This window comes from Notolepis coatsorum (assembly GCF_963971535.1).
Source record: "Notolepis coatsorum genome assembly, chromosome: 11".
NCBI classification, from domain to species: domain Eukaryota; kingdom Metazoa; phylum Chordata; class Actinopteri; order Aulopiformes; family Paralepididae; genus Notolepis; species Notolepis coatsorum.
This window is the reverse complement of record NC_140175.1, coordinates 16,854,759-16,879,063: the sequence shown is the minus strand read 5'-3', so window position 1 is coordinate 16,879,063 and position 24,305 is coordinate 16,854,759. Positions and strand designations below refer to the sequence as shown.

At 42.8% G+C, this 24,305-nt stretch overlaps 1 protein-coding gene across 1 annotated transcript in view; it reads left to right on the top strand.

Annotated features, from left to right (window-relative positions):
* Positions 1-24,305, top strand: part of lamc3 (laminin, gamma 3) — a 183,066-nt gene that overhangs the window by 20,227 nt on the left and 138,534 nt on the right. Inside the window, 2 exon segments of the mRNA XM_084324803.1 lie at positions 13,526-13,714; positions 20,546-20,663. Of these exon segments, the coding sequence (XP_084180929.1) occupies positions 13,526-13,714; positions 20,546-20,663 (307 nt within the window).

Sequence of the window (24,305 nt, the reverse complement as noted above, 5' to 3'; positions counted from 1 at the left end):
TCTCTGTCAGACTAACCACAAGCACAACTGACACCAAATGTACGACATCACTATCTAATGAGACAATGCTTGTTGCAGCCTATACTGTAAAGCGCTTTGGATAAAAGCTCTATATAAATGCTCTATATAAATGCAGCCATTTACGTATGAATGAATGAATTTTTTTTTCGACCCATCCTTTACACCAAAAACGATAATTGAATATAACAATCACTTCCCAAGGTTTGTAAGCTACACCATGCACACCATCAGAGGCCAAAATAAATATATCACATATTATGTTCTTTTCGTACGTTTATCCCAAGCTTTCTCTAAATATTCTGAAAGTGCAAATACCCTGTGATCAAAAATCCATTTTAGTCTTTCTGCATCACTCAACCACATTAACGACATATGTATATAACCTAGTTATATGAGTACTGGCTAAGCGTCCCGCTCTTAAGCCATACCGAGATATACCTCATCTCATGTACCTAATGTACTCCATCAACGAATAAACCAAAAATACACCCCGCACCTGCCAGGCCCCGCCCCTACTGCCGTACTATATTAGTACTGGGCATGGCCACCACTCACTCTTCCTCGGAAAAAATCGTTTCCAAAGAAAAGTTTCCCCAAGGGAACTCAGGGCACGCTAAGAGCGGGACGCTTAGCCAGTACTCATATAACTAGGTTATATACATAACCTGTTGTTATATTTCGTATTGGCATCGCGTCCCGCTCTTAAGCCATACCGAGATATGGGGTAGAGTGGACGCGAGGCCCGACAGATGCACCCCCTGAGGACCCGTAAGCCCACATCAATGGGGAGGGGAGTCCCGTCACCCCATCCTTCCTAATGAAGAGGGGGCGCAGTCAACTCCACCCGAGTGCGAACAAGAGGGAACTAGAACCCCTTGAACACACAGCACAGGCGGAACCACGTGTGACACAACACACTGTGGCCCATACCCACACACCCCTGCTACCCCACCAAAGGACGGGAAGCAGGAGAGGCCACAGACCTCAGAACCGCCTGGGAGACAGAACCCCCGGTCATGTCCATGAGGTAAAACCTTACGAAGGGACCTGGGGAGGACCATGAAGCTGCAGCACAGATGTCCTCCACCGAGGCCCCACCCAGCAGAGCGGCAGAGGCTGCCACCCCACGAGTGGAGTGCGCCCTGACGCCCCCAGGGGGAGCCAGCCCGGCCAACGTGTAGCAAAGGGCAATGCCCTCGCACAACCAATGGGACAGGCGCTGTTTCGATAGTGCCTTACCAGCACGAGAACCACCGTAACAGACAAAGAGCCGATCGGTAGCCCTGAGGCCCTGAGTACGGCTGAGGTAAACCCCCAAGCCCGGACCGGACATGACCGGTGAAGGCCTGCCTCCAACTCATTAGCTACCGACTGACCTTCATCAATGAACCGGTTAAGAGGAGGGAAAAGCGGCAACATCCCACAGCGGGGAACAGTAGAACAGTGCCCAGCATTTCAGCATTAGTGTTAGCATTAGCATTAGCATTAGCGTTAGCATTAGTGTTTAGCAGCACGCTCCAGGATCGCCTGTAACCCGTCCACTTCAGTGGAACGTTCACCAAACCATCCCGCCCCTGGCGCCGACACACAACTCGGTTGTGTAACAAAACAAACCAGCATTACTAACACTAGCATCAATGCCTGATGACACAGGGCCTACCTGTGTGCAAGCCGGCTCGATAGCCAACCTTGCACGCTGTTCCTCGATCTGCTGCCACAAGACGAGGGAACATCAGAATAGACCCGACGTGTCGTTGGAACATACCCCGAAGATTCCAGGGGTAAGCAAATCTCCGTAAGCACTCAATATTATCTAAACTTTTCATATCAACTAGTTGCATAGGGCGTCTTGCATCCGCTATGATGGAAACAAAAATAGAGGAAGAGTGAGTGGTGGCCATGCCCAGTACTAATATAGTACGGCAGTAGGGGCGGGGCCTGGCAGGTGCGGGTGTATTTTTGGTTTATTCGTTGATGGAGTACATTAGGTACATGAGATGAGGTATATCTCGGTATGGCTTAAGAGCGGGACGCGATGCCAATACGAAATATAACTCAAGATTTTTACAGCTGTCAAAACTTTTTACGCAACTCATAATATAATGGACAATAAAACATAAAATGAAACTCATTCTCAATATCAATATTACAGTAAATACAGATCCGCTCTTCTTCTGTGACCCTGTATATCATATCATTCTGTATATGTACGTGTTCTTCTGGCTCTTTGTTTGTGTGTGTGTGTGTGTGTGTCTGTGTGTGTGCGTACATACATGTGTATGTGTATATATATATCTATCTCTGTGTGTGCAAGTTAGCGTGAATGAAAATCATCATAATGTGCACTTTTATTGAATGGCACGTACACAAGCTTCCATGTGTCTGACCTGTCAGACTAGCAGCATTATTATGGTGCTGGAAAAACATTAAGATCATTCTTAGTCCTACTGGAATGAAAGTCCAAAACCATAAATCACAAATGCCAGGAACAGTTTGAACTCTTTTGGAGTGGCTACACTGATCCATCACAAAATGGAGAACACAGACAGGAAGTATTTCCGTCCCCTGGTTTGTTTTAAATTGGCTACGGACGGTGATATATCTGTCAATTCCAAAGGTTCATCCTCTCAGGTATACAAGTCTGGTGGAGCCGGACTCTGCGTCAGCCCTGCCCGACAAATGGATAATCCTCATTGGAAAATAATTAAAAACTAAATGTAGACAGACACCACCTGGATCAATGTGACCAGGCCCTTAGGAACAGTTCAGACTTAAGTGCAATCAATATTTGTGAAATTATCATTCAGCATTGAAAATACCCTGTGTGGACCAACACAACGTTTGTTTGAGCTGGGAGATCCACCTTAGTTGTATCTCATTCATTGTAAAGGTGATACTATAGAATATTTTAATAAATTATTTTAATAAAGAATACTTTTTTAATATATATCCCCCTAAAATCAACTACAGTATGTGTACTGCCCTGGGATGGAAAGAAACAAAGTACTTTTACTCAAGTAGTGTACTTTACACGTTTTTAAGTTTTGAGGTAGATCAATGAAGATTTTGCACTTTCAAACTTGCAAGCCTGCGATGTTTTGAATAGAATAGAATAGAATAGATCTTTATTTGTCATTGTTGGTACAACGAAATTTGTTAGGAACATCACCACTGGCATACAACATAAGATATAACATGTGCAAAATAATAATGTCAATAATAATAGTAATATAGTAATAAAGTAATAAAGTATCAATGTCCCAATGTCCCAATATATAACATACCATCATTGTCCCAAGTGCATTTAGTGCTTGTGCAAATAAATTAATAAATATAAATATTGAAACATTGAAATCTGAAATCTCACTGATACACAAAAACATCAGAACATTAGAAGTAGTAGAAAGTTATTGTTGACCTACTTTTACTGTAAAATAGTTATGCTGCTGGCCAGTATGACTTACTATGACATTGCCTTTATACTTGTATCACTGTACATTAATACTACAACTCTGTATACATCTCATGTGCACTATACTCAGTCGTACTCATTTATATATTTTATACCCAGTTTAATCACCTGTACATTGTATATTACTATTGCACTTTAATGTTACATTTGCACTCTGGTTGGATGCCAAACTTATTTTCGTTATATTGTATTTGTGCTGTATAATGACAATACATTTGAATCTAATCTAGATCTAATCATATTATTTATTTATTTTTCATCATAATATTTTTTTTCAAATGTGTTCAAGATATTATTACTGTGATTCCTTTTTAATTATTATTAAATAATACGAATTAAGAGGGGGCATTTATTTAATTAATTTCAAGACATTCATAAATATTAAATGAATGATCAAATAGAATAATATGGACCCTGATTAGCATTCATTTTTAGCAGTCTTTTTAATGAGAGATGCCAATCTCTGATGATGAATTATTAACAAGGAATACTATAAAACTGAGTGTAAAAAATGTATGGGATATGAAAATGTTATAATAATTATAGATTTTAGTGGAAAAAAAATGATTCAGCAGAATACATTAATGTGGACGATTGCAAGAGTTTTTGCAGATTCCATTAAGTAATTAAACATGAAGAGCCCGAATTCACTGAATTGGCGTTATGTTAAACTGCACCACACACTTTACGGAGAGCCACCCTGCATGGGCTACAGTATGTCCTCACACAACAGTGGGTCGGTAACGGAGTCCATTTCAGAGTTTCTCAAACTGTTTGCTTTTGGGAACTGGAAAAGTGTTTTGATATTGTATTGTTTTGCCTTGGGCAGGTCACACAAGCGATTAAACAAATAAACACCTTCACTTTGCACTATAGGGAAGAACTGTGATCGGTTCTACTGGGAAGTGGACATTTAATTAAAATACTAATTTAAACCTACACTATGTAACTTTTTCAATATTGCTTCTTCACCGAGGTGTGCCGAGATGGGCTGAACAAGAGAAAACGCATTGCATGAAACACAAACAAACTGACTGCATTTATATAACGCTTTTATCCAAAGCGTTTTGCAACTTGTGCCTCGCATTCACCCGTTCACTCACCCGTTCACACACTGACGGCGGAGGCGACCATGCAAGGTGCTGACCTGCTCATCAGGAGCAGTTAGGGGTTAAGTGTCTGGCGACGCTTCGACACGCTGCCTGGGAGGAGCAGGAATCTAACCGGGAACCTTCCGATTACCAGCCGACCGCTCTACCTCCTGAGACACTGTCGCTCCCGATATGACCTCTACTGACCACTCTACCGGACTACGTTCTCATTTCTAGAGCATGAAATGTGAATGACACAGAAGTAAAACAAAGTTATCTCGCTTGAAGAAATAGCATTTTTTTTTGTGGCCGTATTCTTTTTATCCACCATGTTTTTTACTTACTTTTTTTACTTACTTTTTACTTACTTTCTTACTTAGGTTTACTGTATGAAGCACACTCTCAGTGGCTCATACAGAACCAAGCATTTCACCGTAAAGTACATGTATTTTATTGTGATAATTAATAAACAAACTTGACGAGCGCAGCGGACATTGCGCTCGTCACCAACGCAAGAGACAGCGGGTTCGAATCCAGGTGTCGGCGTTGCCTCCAGCTTGGGCCTGGCCGTCATACTAACTCAATTCGCAGAGTTAGCGGGTGGGAAGTCGAAGGGTGGTAGTCTGGTCGTTGTGAACAGCGACTCCTACAGGTCGGTTGGGGCGCCTGCATAGCAAAGTCAGGAAAATGGCGGGGGCAGTGTGAGCCTCCCACACGTTACACCTCGCCAAATGAGAGTCCGCGCTGGCAGGTGAAAAGATGTGACAGGCTGCCTCCACATGTATCGGAGGGGACATGTGATGCAAGGCTTCTATCCTCCCTACAACCGGCCAGTGGGGGGCATATGTGAGCAACGATCAGGACAAGGGAGGGAGAATTGGCACGAGAGGTAAATTGGTACCCAGGGTATAGGTCCGCTGAGCACGGATGCTGATGTTAGATTCAAGATTCAAGAGATTTATTCGTTATGTACATGTTACTGACCAGACACTCTATATCAGTGATTGCTGTCAGAATGTAGAGCTATTTAACACTTATTTTAACAAAAGAATACCACTTGAAGCACCTTTAGAGAATGTTACCAAAATTTGATTATTTACCATTCAATCGTTCAATTAAAGTGTACCAACTTACATCAGAGGACTCCTGCCTGCAATACTATACGGTCCATAGGGGTGATTGTGATCGAGTTCAACCACACCATCCTTGATGATCAAACACCTTTAGTCATGAAAGAATACAATATTTTAATAGATTTAATAGATTTTCAGACCCACGCCTATCCGAGCTCCGGGAGGGTCATATTCTCAGTCCTCGCTCCACAACAGTGGAATGAACTTCCCACCACAGTTAGGACAGCCGAATCCCAACCAATCTTTCGCTGTTGACTAAAAACACACTTCTTCAATCAATATCTGAAAAAAATATATATATATTTAAATACACTAACCTTCTTACTGTCCTATACTACCATGCCCTCACCCTACTATACTAATATGTCTTATGTCTATGCACTCAATACTGCAGCACAGTTTCAGCACTGTTTGATCATTGTTACTGAGCTGAAAGAGTCGTACCTTTCCTGCTCACTTGTCGTACAGAACTTGTAAGTCGCTTTGGATAAAAGCGTCAGCTAAATGACAAAATGTAAATGTACAGGCACCACATAATTACACAGCACTACTGCCCCTAGTGGGGCATTCAGTCGGTGCACCTGTTCAGAGTGTTTAAATCATCTTCACCGCTGCCACTCAGCGGTGGAACTCTAATGCTCCTCCTGTCACATGGTGATTAATGTGGCGGTTTTATCTGCACTTTCAGACCATCAGTGCTGGTGGCTTTCTTTGAAAAGTACAATAAGTCATTATAGATTAGATATTGCCTGCTGCTTAATCCACTGATTTACCCCAACTCCAGTCATGTAATTGGATCGCTTGCAGTTACTTTTGAATTCTGTTGCCTGGAATATGATGTATTATCCTATCATACTACAGTTATCAACATTAGTCTGAAGTTAAATGGAGATTAATCTATATATTCACAAATCAAGATTTTGGCAATTTTTCCCTCTTCAAACATGTTTTGAAGCAAAGCAACAAGGATTTATCAAGACTATGGTTTACGGTACGTTAGAAATAGATGATTACTGCAATCCTTATTTCTAAATTGATTGATCTTTTATTTATATAGGTAAAATAAACACATGAGACCGAGATCAACCTATTTACAATAGACCAGGGGTGTCCAAACCTTTTACACAAATTGGGTAACTCTTTTCGTTTCATTCTGAAAATTAAATAGGTTTTTGCACCTTATAAGACCTTCAGCAGGTCTGTCATCAATGTGAACATTACATGATCACACATCATGAACACACACCTCTTAAAAAAAAACTATTGAACACACACACACACACACACACACACACACACACACACACACACACACACACACACACACACACACACACACACACACACACACACACACACACACACACACACACACACACACACACACACACACACACACAAGACACACGCACTCTGCACTGCACCTTAATATGCATACACTTTTACGCAATACACTTTCTGTAAAAATTTAATTTATTACCTCATTTTGATATTTTATTTTATTTTATCATACTACTACTACTACGTATTGTTATTGGACACACACACACACACACACACACACACACACACACACTCTGCACTGCACCTTAGCATGCACATACACTATACGCAAGACACTTTCTGTAAATAATTGACAATTTTACCTCATTTAATATTTTATTTGATCTTACTACTACTACCATTCTTACCATTTCTTACCATTTTTGTATTCATTGTTGTTTCATAACTACGCACTGTTGAGTCTGAGCTCGAAACACAATAATTGTATTACCTGCAATGCCTCTGTATTGTTGTGTATTTCACAAATAAAAAGAACATGAACTTCAACTTGAACTTGAACAAACAAACTAAAATTATATGTAGAACTGAAGACACTAAAATAAATCCACCCCCCATTGTCTGGATGTCAAGTGGTTATGCTGTAATTTTCACATCATATTCATCTGTGCTTTCATCGCAGGCTGGGGGGGGGGGGGGGGGGGACACACATCTAAATCCGCCCCCCTGCTATTCACTTGTCTCTTGATGTCTGAGGACATGTCTTAGATACTCTGTGCCGTAGTGTTGCGATCAGCAAGGCAAACATTTGCAAACTCCTGCTTCGTTTCAGGGCAAATGTTATCCACCATCTTCACTACACAGTCTTTGACAAAGACACCCTCAGCTAAAGGCTTTCTGTGTTTAGTGATTAGCATCACCACTTCATAACTAGCCCTGGTAGTGTTTAGTGATTAGCGTCACCACTTCATAACTAGCCCTGGTAGTGTTTAGTGATTAGCATCACCACTTCATAACTAGCCCTGGTAGTGTTTAGTGATTAGCGTCACCACTTCATAACTAGCCCTGGTAGTGTTTAGTGATTAGCATCACCACTTCATAACTAGCCCTGGTAGTGTTTAGTGATTAGCATCACCACTTCATAACTAGCCCTGGTAGTGTTTAGTGATTAGCGTCACCACTTCATAACTAGTCCTGGTAGTGTTTAGTGATTAGCATCACCACTTCATAACTAGTCCTGGTAGTGTTTAGTGATTAGCATCACCACTTCATAACTAGCCCTGGTAGTGTTTAGTGATTAGCATCACCACTTCATAACTAGCCCTGGTAGTGTTTAATAGTGATTAGCATCACCACTTCATAACTAGTCCTGGTAGTGTTTAGTGATTAGCATCGCCACTTCATAACTAGCCCTGGTAGTGTTTAGTGATTAGCATCGCCACTTCATAACTAGCCCTGGTAGTGTTTAGTGATTAGCATCACCACTTCATAACTAGCCCTGGTAGTGTTTAGTGATTAGCATCACCACTTCATAACTAGCCCTGGTAGTGTTTAGTGATTAGCATCACCACTTCATAACTAGCCCTGGTGGTGTTTAGTGATTAGCATCACCACTTCATAACTAGCCCTGGTAGTGTTTAGTGATTAGCGTCACCACTTCATAACTAGTCCTGGTGGTGTTTAGTGATTAGCATCACCACTTCATAACTAGCCCTGGTAGTGTTTAGTTATTAGCATCGCCACTTCATAACTAGCCCTGGTAGTGTTTAATAGTGATTAGCATCACCACTTCATAACTAGTCCTGGTAGTGTTTAGTGATTAGCATCGCCACTTCATAACTAGCCCTGGTAGTGTTTAGTGATTAGCATCGCCACTTCATAACTAGCCCTGGTAGTGTTTAGTGATTAGCATCACCACTTCATAACTAGCCCTGGTAGTGTTTAGTGATTAGCATCACCACTTCATAACTAGCCCTGGTAGTGTTTAGTGATTAGCATCACCACTTCATAACTAGCCCTGGTGGTGTTTAGTGATTAGCATCACCACTTCATAACTAGCCCTGGTAGTGTTTAGTGATTAGCGTCACCACTTCATAACTAGTCCTGGTGGTGTTTAGTGATTAGCATCACCACTTCATAACTAGCCCTGGTAGTGTTTAGTTATTAGCATCGCCACTTCATAACTAGTCCTGGTAGCAGTGGCGGCTGGTGAAAAATATTATAGGTGGGGCTGTGCCATATTCACTCAGTGTCAGTTCTACTGTATATCCAGACCTGCAAAATTGATAAGAGGTGAAAAATGTGACATGTTTGTAAACCAAGCCCCAGAAGAAAGGGAAAAGACAACATTTATTTCAGGCAAAAAACACAAGGAAACAAGGAAAATTGGGGTCAGGGGAACATAAAATGTATATTTAAAAAACAATGGAAATATACTGTCCAGTACAGCAGTATGCTCGCCCAATGGTTGAAGATCAAATATCATCCTGGTGAATAATATCCTGAATTATCTCTAGGTTTTTATTATAGCCAGGTTTCTCCACTCCAGTCCAGACCCATAATGTTGCACAGTTACAGAGTTAAGGTCAAAATGATTGGCACCCTTGATAACGAGCAAAAAAAGGTAATGAGCTATATTTTCGGCAAAAAAATATATGGGGAAATTATATTATTTTATTCTAATACAATTGCTTCATAATTAGCCACGGTAGTGCTTTCCTTTGACTCGTTCACCTGTGTAAAAAGCCGCTGCTGGGAGGCTAGACCAGGGGTTCCCAAACTTTTCAGGCTGGGACCCAGAAAATAAGGCGTCAGAGAGCCGCGGCCCAATGCACATCGTCAGGCTTTTTTTTTTTTTTTTTTTTGCCAGGCGATCGATTTTTTAAGCCAAATATCACTTCAATCCTATTAAGTTAGTTCAAGTTAGTTATTCATTTATATGTGCTATTTATGAGAGGGCTAACTTGTTGCAAAATAATAATGATAATAATAATAGCCTCATTAAAATACTATTGTTGCTTCGGTTGTTTTCAGCGTTTTATGTGCATAATCTGTTATTTAGTTTGAAATGTTCGTTGAAATAAGTAGATTTTTCGTTTTTGTTTATTTATTAAGTTAATATAAAACCATATAGTCACATTTTAGAATACAATAGAATAGAATTTTAGAATACAACTAGAAACACTGTCCTGGCCTGCTTCTAAGTTCAGTGGCCTGACAAAAAAAATTTAAAATGGATTTTTAATTTTTTAATTTTTTTTAAATCATCTCGTGGCCCTCTCGTGGCTGCTCGCGGCCCACCTTTGGGTCGCGACCCCGACTTTGGGAACCACTGGGCTAGACTATAGCTTCAAGCTGTTTCACTTTCTCCACCTGTTCACTGCAGGATAATCGCTGGTATGAATTATGCTTAGTCTCGTAATGTCTCTTCACATTGAACTGTAACAGCGACAGTCTCTATAGGCAAATGAGACTAATGCAACCTGTTTCGACTTTCAGTGAAAACGTGTTCAACTTTCCGTCTTCACTGTCGACTTCACATTTCTTTGCTGTGTGGCCATGTCTTCTACAGTAGCAGGAAATGTCTGTTGCTAGGTAACAGTCCGCTTGCTTGGTCTGCATAATGAAAACATTAATTCCACCTCCATGGTTCCATTCCTACCCGGTGCACTTGGTTCCCATGATAGCGTTGCTGTCGTAAGGTGTGGGCATATAGGACGTTTTGAGGGACAATTTGAAGTAATATAAAATTGGTCCGCGGGCCATGATTGGCACGCCTGCAATAGACATAAAAACAAACAAGTCAACAAACAGGTATATCATGGTAAATGGTAAATGGCAACTTTTTTTATATAGCGCTTTTTATCCAAATCGCTTTACAATTACATTTTAACCCATTCACTCACACATTCATACACCGACGGCGGAGGCAACCATGCAAGGTGCCAACCTGCTCATCGGGAGCAATTAGGGGTTAAGTATCTTGCTCAAGAACACATCGACACACTGCCCGGGAGGAGCGGGAATCTAACCGCGAACCTCCGGATTGCCAGACGACTGCTCTACCTCCCGAGCCCTATTAATTCAATTAAAACAAGTACAAGCGACATCTAAAATATCAGAGTTCAAAACTTTAAACTATTCTAATGGTATGAAATGTTCTAACTTCAAGGTTTTCTGTGGTTCATTCTATCTGTATGGGGCATAATATTTAGTTTTTCCATGTTAGGGGCAACAATGGCTCAGGAGGTAGAGCAGTCGTCTGATAGTCGGAAGGTTCCCGGTTCGATTCCCGCTCCTCCCGGGCAGCGTGTCGATGTGTCCTTGAGCAAGACACTTAACCACTAATTGCTCCCGATGTGCAGGTTCACACCTTCCACGTCGCCTCTGTGTGAATGTGTGAGTGAACGGGTACAAAAATGTTAAAGCTCTTTGGATAAAAGTGCTATATAAATGCACCATTTACATGTGGCGTATCTAATGCTAAGTAATCATGTGACCTAGTACCATGTATGCTGTATTTAAAAGCATAAGCAGAGCCTTATAGATAAATAAAATGTGACGCATTTTGAAGAAGGCCATCTCTTATGGTGAGTGAGGAATGCTTCTCCGGTGACGCAGTGCGCTGTGACTCACAGCATCGAGGGGTTTGAAGGTGAAGGGAGAGGCATATCCGTAATCAAATACAGACATAATTGTTGAATGTACGGTGGTCTCCCTACTGGCAATAGAAAGGCGCACGATTTGTTTCCATTAAAGAAACCAATTTTTACATTCAACCTTTTAGAAAAGGTGTTCCCCACGGGCGTTAGAAGAGAGCCTGTTATCTAACCAAATTCCAAAATAGTCAATTTGAGAACCCTGAAGTGTATGAATTTGAATACTAATACCGTATTGCTCACACAAGACCTTGCGTATAAAATACACTTTGTCGGAATGTAAGATAAGCCTGTGATTAATGAGAGATACCTGAAAGCAGGGCCGTGCACGGACATTTAGAGGGGCTATTGCTCTAACCTGGAAAAAGGGCACCCCCCCCTTATATCAGAATCAGAATCAGAATATATAAAAGTATATACGTATAAAAAACTTTCGCAACTCAAAAGGGCACGTTGAGATTTTTCGACTGTGGGGGCACATGGTCATGTTTAGACCATTGGAAGGGCACCAATGGGGCACTTCCTCTAGTTTTCGCCACTCAAAGGAGCACTTTAGTGTGACGTTTTTCAACCGCGGGGGCACCAGGGGGAGTGGCAGTGTCGCTTTATGTAAAAAAAAAAAAAAAAAAAATTGCTCTCCAGAGGGGCAACTCAGCCAATCAGAGTAAACGGGCTGTTTCCCGGGCAACAATAGCCTGTACCCTCGACCTGGCATACCGTGCGGCAAAGGGAACCGCTCCCGCCTACCTCCGGTCAATGGACTCAAAACACCTCGTGTTGAAGATGGACACTTTGGTGAAAATGTACACTCACTGAACAAACACAAACCTATTCATGGTGTGTGCATCAGCCAGCGTGCGTTTTGTTTCCCCAATGTGCATGGAAAACGTTGGATTCAAATGAAAAGATTCAGAAAAGCTCTTTTGTTCAGGCACTGTATGCCCAGCGGCATCCACCAATCCTGTGTTTTCACATTACCTGCTTTCCATCCACCTACTGGAGCCTTTGCCTACTTTACCCCGGAGCGCTTTTCACTTCCGAGACCTGCCCCGCTGGCTGACTGGAGCCGATAAGTGGCACGGGGGTGATTTTCCATAATTCCAGAGACACACAGAACCAAGAATAAAGGGCACAGGAAGTGTAAAAGGCAAATCGCAAATAATAACAGGATGCTGAGTGACTTAAAACCCGAGAGTGGATGAATCCGAAGGTAAACAACGACGGGGAGCGATAGTCTATGCTTATTGGCGACTCGACGGAGCGCGTGAGTCATAATAAAATGGACACTTTCCACTAAATCCCCCCTAAGGGTAAGTGGTGGCAACCCGAGAAGGGATTCAATGCGAGGGTTATATGAGGGCTCTGATTGTGAGTTATCGCCTGAGTAATTTGCTCTCGTGTAGACATGTATTACTGTTATCTAAGTGTCCCCTGACAGCCGATTGGCTCCTCATTAGGCCCGCGTGAAATAAGATTAGCGACGAGTCTCTAAATTATGATCTAATCCCAGAACATATAATCTCTTCATATACTTCATACCCTCTCTCTCTCTCTCTCTCTCTCTCTCTCTCTCTCTCTCTCTCTCTCTCGCTCTCTCTCTCTCTCTCTCTCTCTCTCTCTCTTATTTCTGTCTCTTTTTTTCTGTCTCCCTATTTCTCTTTCTTACCGTTTACTCTCCACGGGAGTAAACACTCCTCTCTCTTTGTTTTATCTTTCTTCATTATATTTAATTCCTCTCTCCGTCTATGCCTCTCTCTCTCTCTCTCTCTCTCTCTCTCTCTCTCTCTCTCTCTCTCTCTCTCTCTCTCTCTCTCTCTCTCTCTCTCGCTCTCTCTCTCTCTTTATTTTTCACCTCTCTCTCACACACAGAGTGCAACTGCAACGGGAGATCGGAGGAGTGCGTGTTCGACGCGGAGCAGTACCGCGGCACTGGCAGTGGGGGGCGCTGTGTGAACTGCAGGGACAATACGGACGGGCCCCACTGCGGGCGCTGCAGAGAGAACCACTACAGGAGCTCACCGCAGGAGGTCTGCCAGCCCTGCCGCTGCGACAACAACGGTAACGCACACAAGTGTTGTTGAAGGAAATGGACCTAAATCACGCCGTCGCCTTCTATCACAGTGGGACGCTGTCTTTGTCCTTGTTGTCCTCGTCATTATCATGTCAACATTTAGTTTAGTTTAGTTTATTGGGATGCCCAATTAGCTACACCATTGCAGTAACTATTCTTCCTTGGGTCCACAAAAAAGGACTAGACATAATACTTACAGCATAACATGACATTACAAGTAAACAGGACAAGGACTAGTACACACACACACGCACGTGCACACACACACACACACACACATAATCCCTACATCATAACATATAAAATTACAAGTAAACATGACAAAGGACTAGAGACTTGGACTAGTACACACACACACACACAAGACAAGCTCCAATATACAATAATCATTACCCCTAATGACAATTTAATAAGGACAATTTTAGTCAGATTTTATGTTTGTTTGTTGTCATATGAACATCTGCAAAGTGTAGCTAGCAATAGTTAACCCCTTAGGGCCTATGTTACAGTAGGTCAACAGTAGATAAAAGGCTGGGACCCTGAGGATTCATTTGAAAAATGCAACTTAAAGGAACAAGCCAACATCATGTGCTTACCGTCTTCTCCAGAGTCAGATAAGAGATAGATACTGTACCAATTTCCTCTCTGTGCATTGAGTAGAAAGCTATCCGGCTGCAAGCTAACCTAGCTTAGCAAAGATGTATGGTAACGGATTCGGACCAGCTAGCCTAGTTGTTGGCCAAAAACACCTCTCCCAGAGTTTTTAGCTAGGCTAACCTTGTCAACATCCGCTTCCATGAGAGGTGAGAGGTCAAGGGGCCGCTTTGAAAATGGCTGCTCCTACCCCCCCCCCCCCCGTCCAAGTGAGCTACTGTACAATGACATGGCTGGTATCTAGTATAGATTCAAATTTCATACGATACCGCTACATTTTCTATCTTTAAAGACTGAGCCTGATGCAGTATCTGAAAGACTGCAATGACAATATCTGATTTCATTTGGGCTATAATAACTAGCGGCTAAAGTTAGAGAAAATAGAGCCACAAACAGCCATTTGTGGGATCTAGCCTCACATTAAGCATAAATCAAATCAAATCAAATCAAATTTATTTATAAGGCCCGACAACACACGTTAATGTCCCCATGGGCTGTACATGTCAAGAAGAAAACATAACAATAAGTCAAGAACAGAACAAGAACACCATAAGGTCCAACAAATTTAAAATAAATGCAAATAAATGAAAGAATGCAAGCACTCCCGGACATACGCGAAGGTAATAAGCCCTAAGTCATTTGAGCGGGTTAGACAGGGTCCAGAATTCCAATCTAGCATCATTGCAACATAAGGTGGTACTGTAGCTTTCCGATAATGGCCTCATAGATAAACAAGACCAACTCACCTTGTCATAGAGGACACGGTGTTGAGTGTCATAGCTACTGTATCACCAGTAATAAATCTGAGGGAGGGGTCTAGTGGAAGGAGGGGCATTTTTCTATAACTTACATCCCCGTAATCCAACACTGATAGGAAAAGTGCATCAACAATAATTTGTCTACTAAACATAGGGAAGCTGGCTCTGTTTCAATAGAATGAGCAATTTTTTTGTTTGCTGACAAGATCATCTATATATGGTATTTACAGTAAACACAAACATCTCATCAAGCCAGATGCCAAGGTACTCGCACTCTCTCAATGTTAGATACATTTCTAGTGGTTAAATGCATACTATCATAATCAATATTTATGGCCATAGTAAACAAGATGAACTTTGTTTTATCTGCATTAATAATCACCAGTTTAAGATTAATAAGCACATCATGTAGAGCATAAAATGAGAACTGCAGGATCTGAACGGCTAGATGTACAAAATCAGCAATACACAGTAGTGTCGTCAGCATAAAGATGAACTTGGCAACCACTCAGTGAAGAGACAATATCATCAATATGAATTGTGAAAACGACTGGACCTAAAATGGATTCCTGCGGAACACCCTTTGTTACCGACAATAATTCTGACCGGACACTTCCGGACACCACTGAAGTCTCTCAAATAAATAGTTCTGAAACCAATCACAGCCTTTCCTATCTAAACTAATAATATTGCATAACCTTTGTGAGAGTAAAAGGCGATCAACCGTATCAAATTATTTGGACAGATCTACAAAAAGAGCAGCGCAACATTTCTTGCGGTTCAAAGCAGATACTATATTATTATTTGTAATGTTGTGTTATGGGTGAACTTGTGCTGTAATTGGCTCTGAAACCGTACTGATGCAGGCTTAAACAGAGATATACCGTGAGGTGATTGTTTACCACAGATTCCAGGGTTTTAGCCTGGCAAGAGATTGGTCTGTAATTATTATATAAATCATTTCTATCACCACCTTGATGTCATGGAAATACATAATAATGTGCCTTTTTCCATATATTCTGATGTACACGTGTTGAGATCGGAAGATTGAATTGCTCTGTGACAAATGGAGCAGTCAGTTTTTGAAGAAAAAAAAGAAGGGGAAAAAAAGGATCCAATTTATCCTCTCCAGTTCAGAGGTTTATATTATGTCATTATTACTGAATTGTTAATATTCCACAGGTGCAGTCAATCAAGTGTGTGTGTGTGTGCGTGCGTGCGTGCGTGTGTGTGTGTGTGTGTGTGTGTGTGTGTGTGTGTGTGTGTGTGTGTGTGTGTGTGTGTGTGTGTGTGTGTGTGTGTGTGTGTGTGTGTGTGTGTGTGTGTGTGTGTGTGTGTGTGTGTGTTAGGTAGGGGTGGGGAGGGGGGAGCTTGGGTTGGGAGAGGGTTGGAAGGAGTGTGGGTATATATTGTATAATATTACCTCTTCATGCTGTTGTGCAAGAGGGGTATAAGACCCTGGAGGGCTTCTCTGGACTCAGCTGCTGCATATATACATAATATATTAGTGTATGTGATGTGTAGATTCTCTGGTTTGTATACAGTATATACGTGTGCAAAAAACAAAACAATGAATTAAGTAAAAAAAAAAGAAAAGAAAATGTAGTGCAATACAATGTGTTGTAACATTCTTTTGGGCCCCGTCCCAAATGGTATTTTAGGGCCCTACCTACCGTTCAGGAGTTATTGGCCCAAACACAACGGGTCTCATTCTCCAACGGACTTACGACAAAAAGACAATATTATTTATATATGTTTTATTGGGACTGCTGGTGAACCCCAAAATCGTCCGAAAAAGGTCTCAAATGGCCCTAAGAGAAAGCCCTTTTTGTCGTAGGTCCTTGTTGTTTGTTATAGCCCCCTAATGGTATGGGTGTATTTTCTTTTCTTTCTTTTTTTGATTGTGAGTAGGGAGGTATATATATCTAACAAAGTTAGGGGGGGCGACAGGGGGTTCGATTCCCTGCTCCTCCCCGGGCAGCGTGTTGAAGTGTACTTGAGCAAGACACTTAACCCCCTAATTGCTCTCGATGAGCAGGTCGGCACCTTGCACGGTCGCCTCCGCCGTCGGTGTGTGAATGTGTGAGTGAATGGGGAAAATGTGAAGAACAAATTGTAAAGCGGTTTGGATAAAAGCTATACATATATAAATGCAGCCATTTACCATTTCAAGTGCTCGCTGGGAGGCTTACAATCCCAACTCCAGATAGTGTTGAGGCAGGAGAAGAAAAGGTGGGTTCCTCTACTGCACCCTTGGACCCTTAGAAATTGGAACAAGCCTTTAACCCTTTCACTACCACACTACCAAAGGGTTAACCCCTTTCACTGCGACAATACAGGAGGTTAACACTTTCACTGCCACACGACAAATGGTTAACCCTTTCACTGTGACGATACAGGAGGTCAACCCTTTCACTGTCACACGACAAAGGGTTAACCCTTTCACAACCACACTACAGAAGGTTAACCCTTTATAAGATAAGATAAGATAAGATATTCCTTTATTGATCCCCTTGGGGAAATTCAGGCATCATAGCAGCATGGGGGGGGGGGGGGGGTACAGGTAGTAAAAACAACACAAGCAGTGTAAACAAATAGGTCAATATAATTTACTATCTAACTAACTGAAAAATATATTCACAGTATTCACAGTGTCATATAAGGTGCAGTATGCATAAGGTAGTGTTATAATTTACTATCTACTGAAATATACATTATTCACAGTATCACAGTATCCACTGAAATATACATTATTCACAGTATCACAGTATCCACTGAAATATACATTATTCACTCTACTCGTCTGCATTGGCATAGCTATTTGGATTCATTATAATACTATTATGACCTTCACATCTCTCTCTCTCTTTCACTACCACACTACAGGCGGCACGGTGGTGTAGTGGTTAACACTGTCGCCTCACAGCTAGAAGGGCCAGGGTTCGATTCCCGCTCGGGGACCAGGTTTCCATGATGCCAGGTACCAAGTTGGGGTATCTCCCAGGCCTTTCTGTGTGGAGTTTGCATGTTCTACCCGTGCTCGAAAGGTTAACTGTCTGTAGTATGGTAGTGAAAGGTTAACCTTCTGTAATGTGGTAGTGAAAGGGTTAAAACGATCATCTCGCACATCTCATGGAACCTGTCGGCAACATTGGTCAGTTCGCTCAGCAATGTGATTAACCGATCGATCGACTGATTGATTGTGATGCAAATAACGACTATTGTACATAGTGAAGTATAGTAAACTCTAATTCTGTCTAACCGTAAAGCGGTTAAGACATCGTCGTCTGCATTGGCATAGCTATTTGGATTCATTTGATAATACTATTATGACCTTCACATCTCTCTCTCTCTCTTTCACAAAGCACACTTTCCCCCTCGACCCTTCCTGTGGAGAAGGCAGATAATTGCGCGGAGCTGTTGAAGTCTATCAGACTGATCAAAGGACGGGATCTCTGTCTCCTTCTCCGACGGTCCCAGAACTGCTCTTGTTGTTTTCTACCTCTCCGCGTTAACTATGGCTGATGTGAGCTACGGTGGGCTGTCAAAGCCTTTCCGTGTCCTCCGAGCTCATCTCTGGCGTTATTCAACAGGATTTCTGGCTAATGAGTGTTCAGATATTCTGATATATCCCCTCCGCGGTCACGTCACAGACAGTATTAATCTTACATTGATGTGCTCGACGTGCTCGGCAGCCCTCAGGTGAATCACATTGGCCTTTTTCTTTCGGGGTAACACTTTATATTATACAGCCGGCGTTGTACAATTAACCGGAACTTGCTGTGTAACTTCCTTGGATGTGAATCCGTTCATGTTTAATATGTACCGGTTCCTGCTGGTACATAAAGGTGCTTTAAGTTAAACGAAAGCTCTACACTCCGACAGCCATCACTGATGCAGAGAGAGAAGTCCACACTGCAAAAATAGACTAGAAATAAAGAATAGTTTTAAGACAATGTGTCCTTGAAAGAAGTAAAATAATGAGTGCAGTAAGCAGAATTTGGATTCTCTCTCCTGATTGGATAAAGTGGGAAGGGATACCAGAAAGTGTATATTGTGTTTACTGCAGAGCGGAGGGACTGGGAGACCCCTGTTACTGACCAGACACTCCATATCAGTGATATCAACTGATATATACAGTATATTATATCAACTGACTCTGAAGCTGAAGGTTCTTCCTTCTTTTCCTGCATTTAAAAGTATGCTCTCCGACCACAGGGGCGACAGTGGCTCAGGAGGTAGTCTGGTAATCAGAAGGTTCCCGGTTAGATTCCGGCTCCTCCCAGGCAGCGTGTGACGAAGTGTCCTTGAGCAAGACGCTTAACCCCTAACTGCTCCTGATGAGCAGGTTGGCACCTTGAGCAGGTTGCCTCCACCGTCGGTGTGTGCATGTGTGTGTGAATCGGTGAATGTGAGGCATAAGTTGTAAAGCGATTTTGATAAAAGCGCTATATAAATGCAGTCCATTTACCATTTACCACTGCGAGTCGACTTAAGTCTTTGCAGTTCGATTTATTTAGGTTATTCTTATTTATTGTACCTATGTATGAAATTGCTGATAAACTGTGTCTTGTTTTGTGAGCCCATTGTCACTGTGAATGAGGGTAACCTCAGTGTCTTATGACTGAGTTGAAATTAAGATTTGAAAAATGAAACATTATACTCACCTCTCCTCCCCCCTCTCCCTCCCCCTCTCTCCCCTCCCTCCTCCCCTCCCTCCTCCCCTCTCTCATCCCTCTCTCCCATCTCTCTCCTCTCTCTCCCCTCCTCCTCTCTCTATCTCCCCTTCCTCCCCTCCCTCCTCCTCCTCTCTCCCCTCTATCTCTCCTCTCTCTCTCTCTCTCTCTCTCTCTCTCTCCACTCTCCCCTCTCTCTCTATCCCCTCTCTCTCCCCTCCCTCCTCCTCTCTCTCCCCCCTCCCTCCTCATCCTCTCTCCTCTCTCTCCCCTCCCTCCTCATCCTCTCTCCTCTCTCTCCCCTCTCCCCCTCCTCCTCCTCTCTCTCTCCTCCTCTCTCTCTCCTCTCTCTCTCTTCTCTCTCCCCTCTCTCTCCTCCTCTCTCTCCCCTCTCTCTCTCCTCTCTCCTCCTCTCTCTCCCCACCCCGCTCCTCCTCCTCTCTCTCTCTCTCTCTCTCTCTCTCTCCCCTCTCTCTCTCCTCTCTCTCCCCTCTCTCCTCACTCCTCTCTTTCATCTCTCTCTCCCTTCCTCCTCTCTCCTCTCTCTCCCCACCCCCCTCCTCCTCCTCTCCCCCTCCTCCCCTCTCCTCCTCTCTCTCCCCACCCCCTCCTCCTCTCTCTCTCCTCTCTCCTCTCTCTCCCCTCCTCTCCTCCTCTCTCTGCCCTCTCTCTCTCCTCTCTCCTCTCCCTCCCCACCCCGTGCTGTGGGTGTGCTTATCGTCCCTCTCAGGCTCTGTGAGTCTGCAGTGCGACGGGGAGGGGAGGTGTCCGTGTCGAGCGAGTGTGACGGGGGAGAAATGTGAGACATGTCTGCCTGGCTTCCACTCCCTGGGTCCCAGTGGCTGCAGGTAAACAACAACACACAGACACACACATGGAGCACGTGCACACACACACACACACACACACACACACACACACACACACACACACACACACGCACGCACGCACGCACGCACGCACACACACACACACACACACGCACGCACGCACGCACGCACGCACGCACGCACGCACGCACGCACGCACGCACGCACACACACACACACACACACACACGCACGCACGCACACGCACACACACACACACGCACACGCACACACACGCGCGCACACACACACACACACACACACACACACACACACACACACACACACGATTTTGGGATTCACCAGCAGTTCCAATAAAACATATATAATTAATATTTATAATATATTGTCTCTATATTCATGTCTTCCCCGAAAAGGTCTCAAATGGCCCTAAGAGAAAGCCCTTTTTGTCGTAAGTTTGTTGGAGAATGAGACCCGTTGTGTTTGGGCCAATAACTCCTGAACGGTAGGTAGGGCCCTAAAATACCATTTGGGACGGGGCCCAAAAGAATGTTACAACACATTGTATTGCACTACATTTTTTATTCTTTTTTTTTACTTAATTCATTGTTTTGTTTTTTTGCACACGTATATTATACTGTATACAAACCAGAGAATCTACACATCACATACACTAATATATTATGTATATATGCAGCAACTGAGTCCAGAGAAGCCCTCCAGGGTCTTATACCCCTCTTGCACAACAGCATGAAGAGGTAATATTATACAATATACCCACACTCCTTCCAACCCTCTCCCAACCCAAGCTCCCCCCTCCCCACCCCTACCTAACACACACACACACACACACACGCACACACACACAGACACAGACAGACACACACACACGCACACGCACACACACACACACACACACACACACACACACACACACACACACACACACACACACACACACACACACACACACACGCGTAACCACATACACACACACACACACACACACACACACACACACACACACACACACACACACACGCGTAACCACATACACACGCCATGGAGTGATTATGCTTTTAACATAGAAATATGAAAACATTTTCCAAAAGAAAATCACACTATCTTGTTTTTATTTGTGTTTGTTTTAATGTTGTTCCATTATGTGAACAAATGTCGTACGCTGTGTTCTTGGCCAGGAGGACCACGAGGTGAACACGGTGAAATCTGCTTCACTGCTCAGTTGCTGAGAAAACCAACCAGACGTCAGTAAATCTCGTTGAGTTGAAAACCATGGCTGATGTGATTATGTCAAATAACACTCACACTCTAGGTTAAAAAACGCAAAAATAACTGCAACTGGGTCTAAACATAACATAGAAGCAATAAACCACACAATTATAACATTTGCAACACTTATAAAACAACTATAAACCACTGCAGATTTGCAATGGTAAAATCCATATGAGAAAATGTTAAAACCGGAAGTGTTCCAAACAGATGCTCTGACGGTCCAACCAGAAGCTGTTAATGTCCAATAACGCTCATTACACCACACAATTATAACATTTTGCAACATTGCAGACAATATGAAAATATATAAATGTTGGCGCCTTCATATTTGGACCAATATCTCCCCCTGCAATTTACACACAAAAGGACCCTCCATCATAGCTACCCCGCTTTTCTGCTGTGGGCTCCTATCTTATTAATGTCCCTCTCTGCATTTTTATCCAAATAGCATAGTTACACACATGAATCATCAAAGGGGGATTTTCATTCAAGCCGCACACAATAAATGACATACAGTATAGTTGTCAGATCAATTGATACAAGAGGAGGCTACTTCAAACCGTATAGCTTCAAACGCATCAAATCCTTCACTATGATTGTCATCATCACTCTCCCAGAATTCTGGCTCAGAGTCCTTTTCATTTATATTATCTGGATCAATCGTCCTCAACATTCACAACACGTTCCAATGCTTGTTGAGCATTATACCTCCTTTCATGTCTTTTTGTCATTTTATTTTATTATAAAAGCTCATCTCTCTATCCTCCGTTAGCAGCGTGTGTCTGTCTGACAGCCCGATCTGCAAGAGTGCTCTGGAGTATAGAGAAACAATAGGACTTTTCCATTGGTCCTCCAAGCCCATGTGACCATTTCTAGCATTTCCATTGGCTATAGGCCTAAAAAAGCTCGCTTGCATTCGGACAAGATAAATGGACCGATCTAGATATTTCAAAATTCCGTTCCACGCACTGCCAGTCAGCCTGTGTGGCAATGGAGTCTACACTTTCAATTTCAAGAAGAGAATCTCCCAATTCAGATACAATTTAAAGCGAGTCTTTATCATAAATGGTTCCAAAGATATTGAATGTCTAGTGTCGCAACACTCTGCTTAAGAATCTCTTTTTTCCCCATCAAAAATGTCTCTGAGTAATCGAGCAATTAATCACCTATTTTCGCAAAAGCGTGTGTAATGTGATTGTGGTCTGTTTCCCCCCTGACACAGGACTGCTACTGTACCGGTCACTCACTCACATTCAGTAAAACCCATGCAGCACAGATCATGTACACGCTTCTATCGACTTGCTCCTACACTGGCACAGCGCTAACTAGAGTGGAGAGAGGTTCGGTTTTTGCCGGACTTTGATTGATTGATTGATTGATTGATTGAAAACTTTATTAACAGATTGCAGAATGGGTACAATACAGTACGTCTCAATACACACAATTGTTAAGGGGATGCAGACCAGAGAAAGACTTTCATCTTGTTTACATCAGGGTGCCCCATTTAAAATTTTCCATTTTCAATTTTCAGACTAAGCTATACGCCTTTCTCTGCATCTCCCAAATCATCCTCAAATGGCCTTATATCCCGCTTTCAAATGCAAAATATTAACAACACAAAAGCTGTGCCCAGTTGCCAAAAAGCACGTGGGGATGTTCAGGGATCTGTGCGTCGCCAGAGGCGGCTTCACTTCAGCTCGGCGCAGACAATTAACCCTTGTCAACTTTTCCTTTGTTGTCTGTGTGCGTCAGTGAAAATCTACTCATGTTTCTTAGTAAAGCGTGAAGCAAGTTTAGTTCCTGGATACATTTTTACTTAGTATTTCCCATTTTGTGTTTGTTAAACGACTCGATGGGGACTTGCTCGGGAGGTAGAGCAGGAAGTCTGGTAATCGGGTTGTTCCCGGTTCTATTCCCGCTCCTCCCGGGCAGCGTGTCGAAGTGTCCTATAGAGCGAGACACTTAACCCCTAATTAATTTCATTTAATTTCAAACCTTTATTCATACAGATACAAATCTCATTGAGGCATCAGTCTCATTTACAAGAGCGACCCGATCCACGGAACAAACATTTGCTTGCTGATGAGCAGGTCGGCACCTTGCATGGCTCCGCCGTCGGTGTGTGAATGTGTGAGTGAGTGTGTAAAATGTGAGAAACAAAATTATAAAGCGCTTTGGATAAAAGCGCTATATAAATGCAGCCATTTACCATTTGATGAGCAGAGGTGGGCTAGAAGACTACATTGTAAGTGAACGTCCGTTAACAACCTGGGTTCTCTGACCTCTACTAAAGGGGCTATCTTTATAATTGCCCTCTATGGATAAGATAATGTAAGATAAGATATTCCTTTATTGATCCCCTTGGGG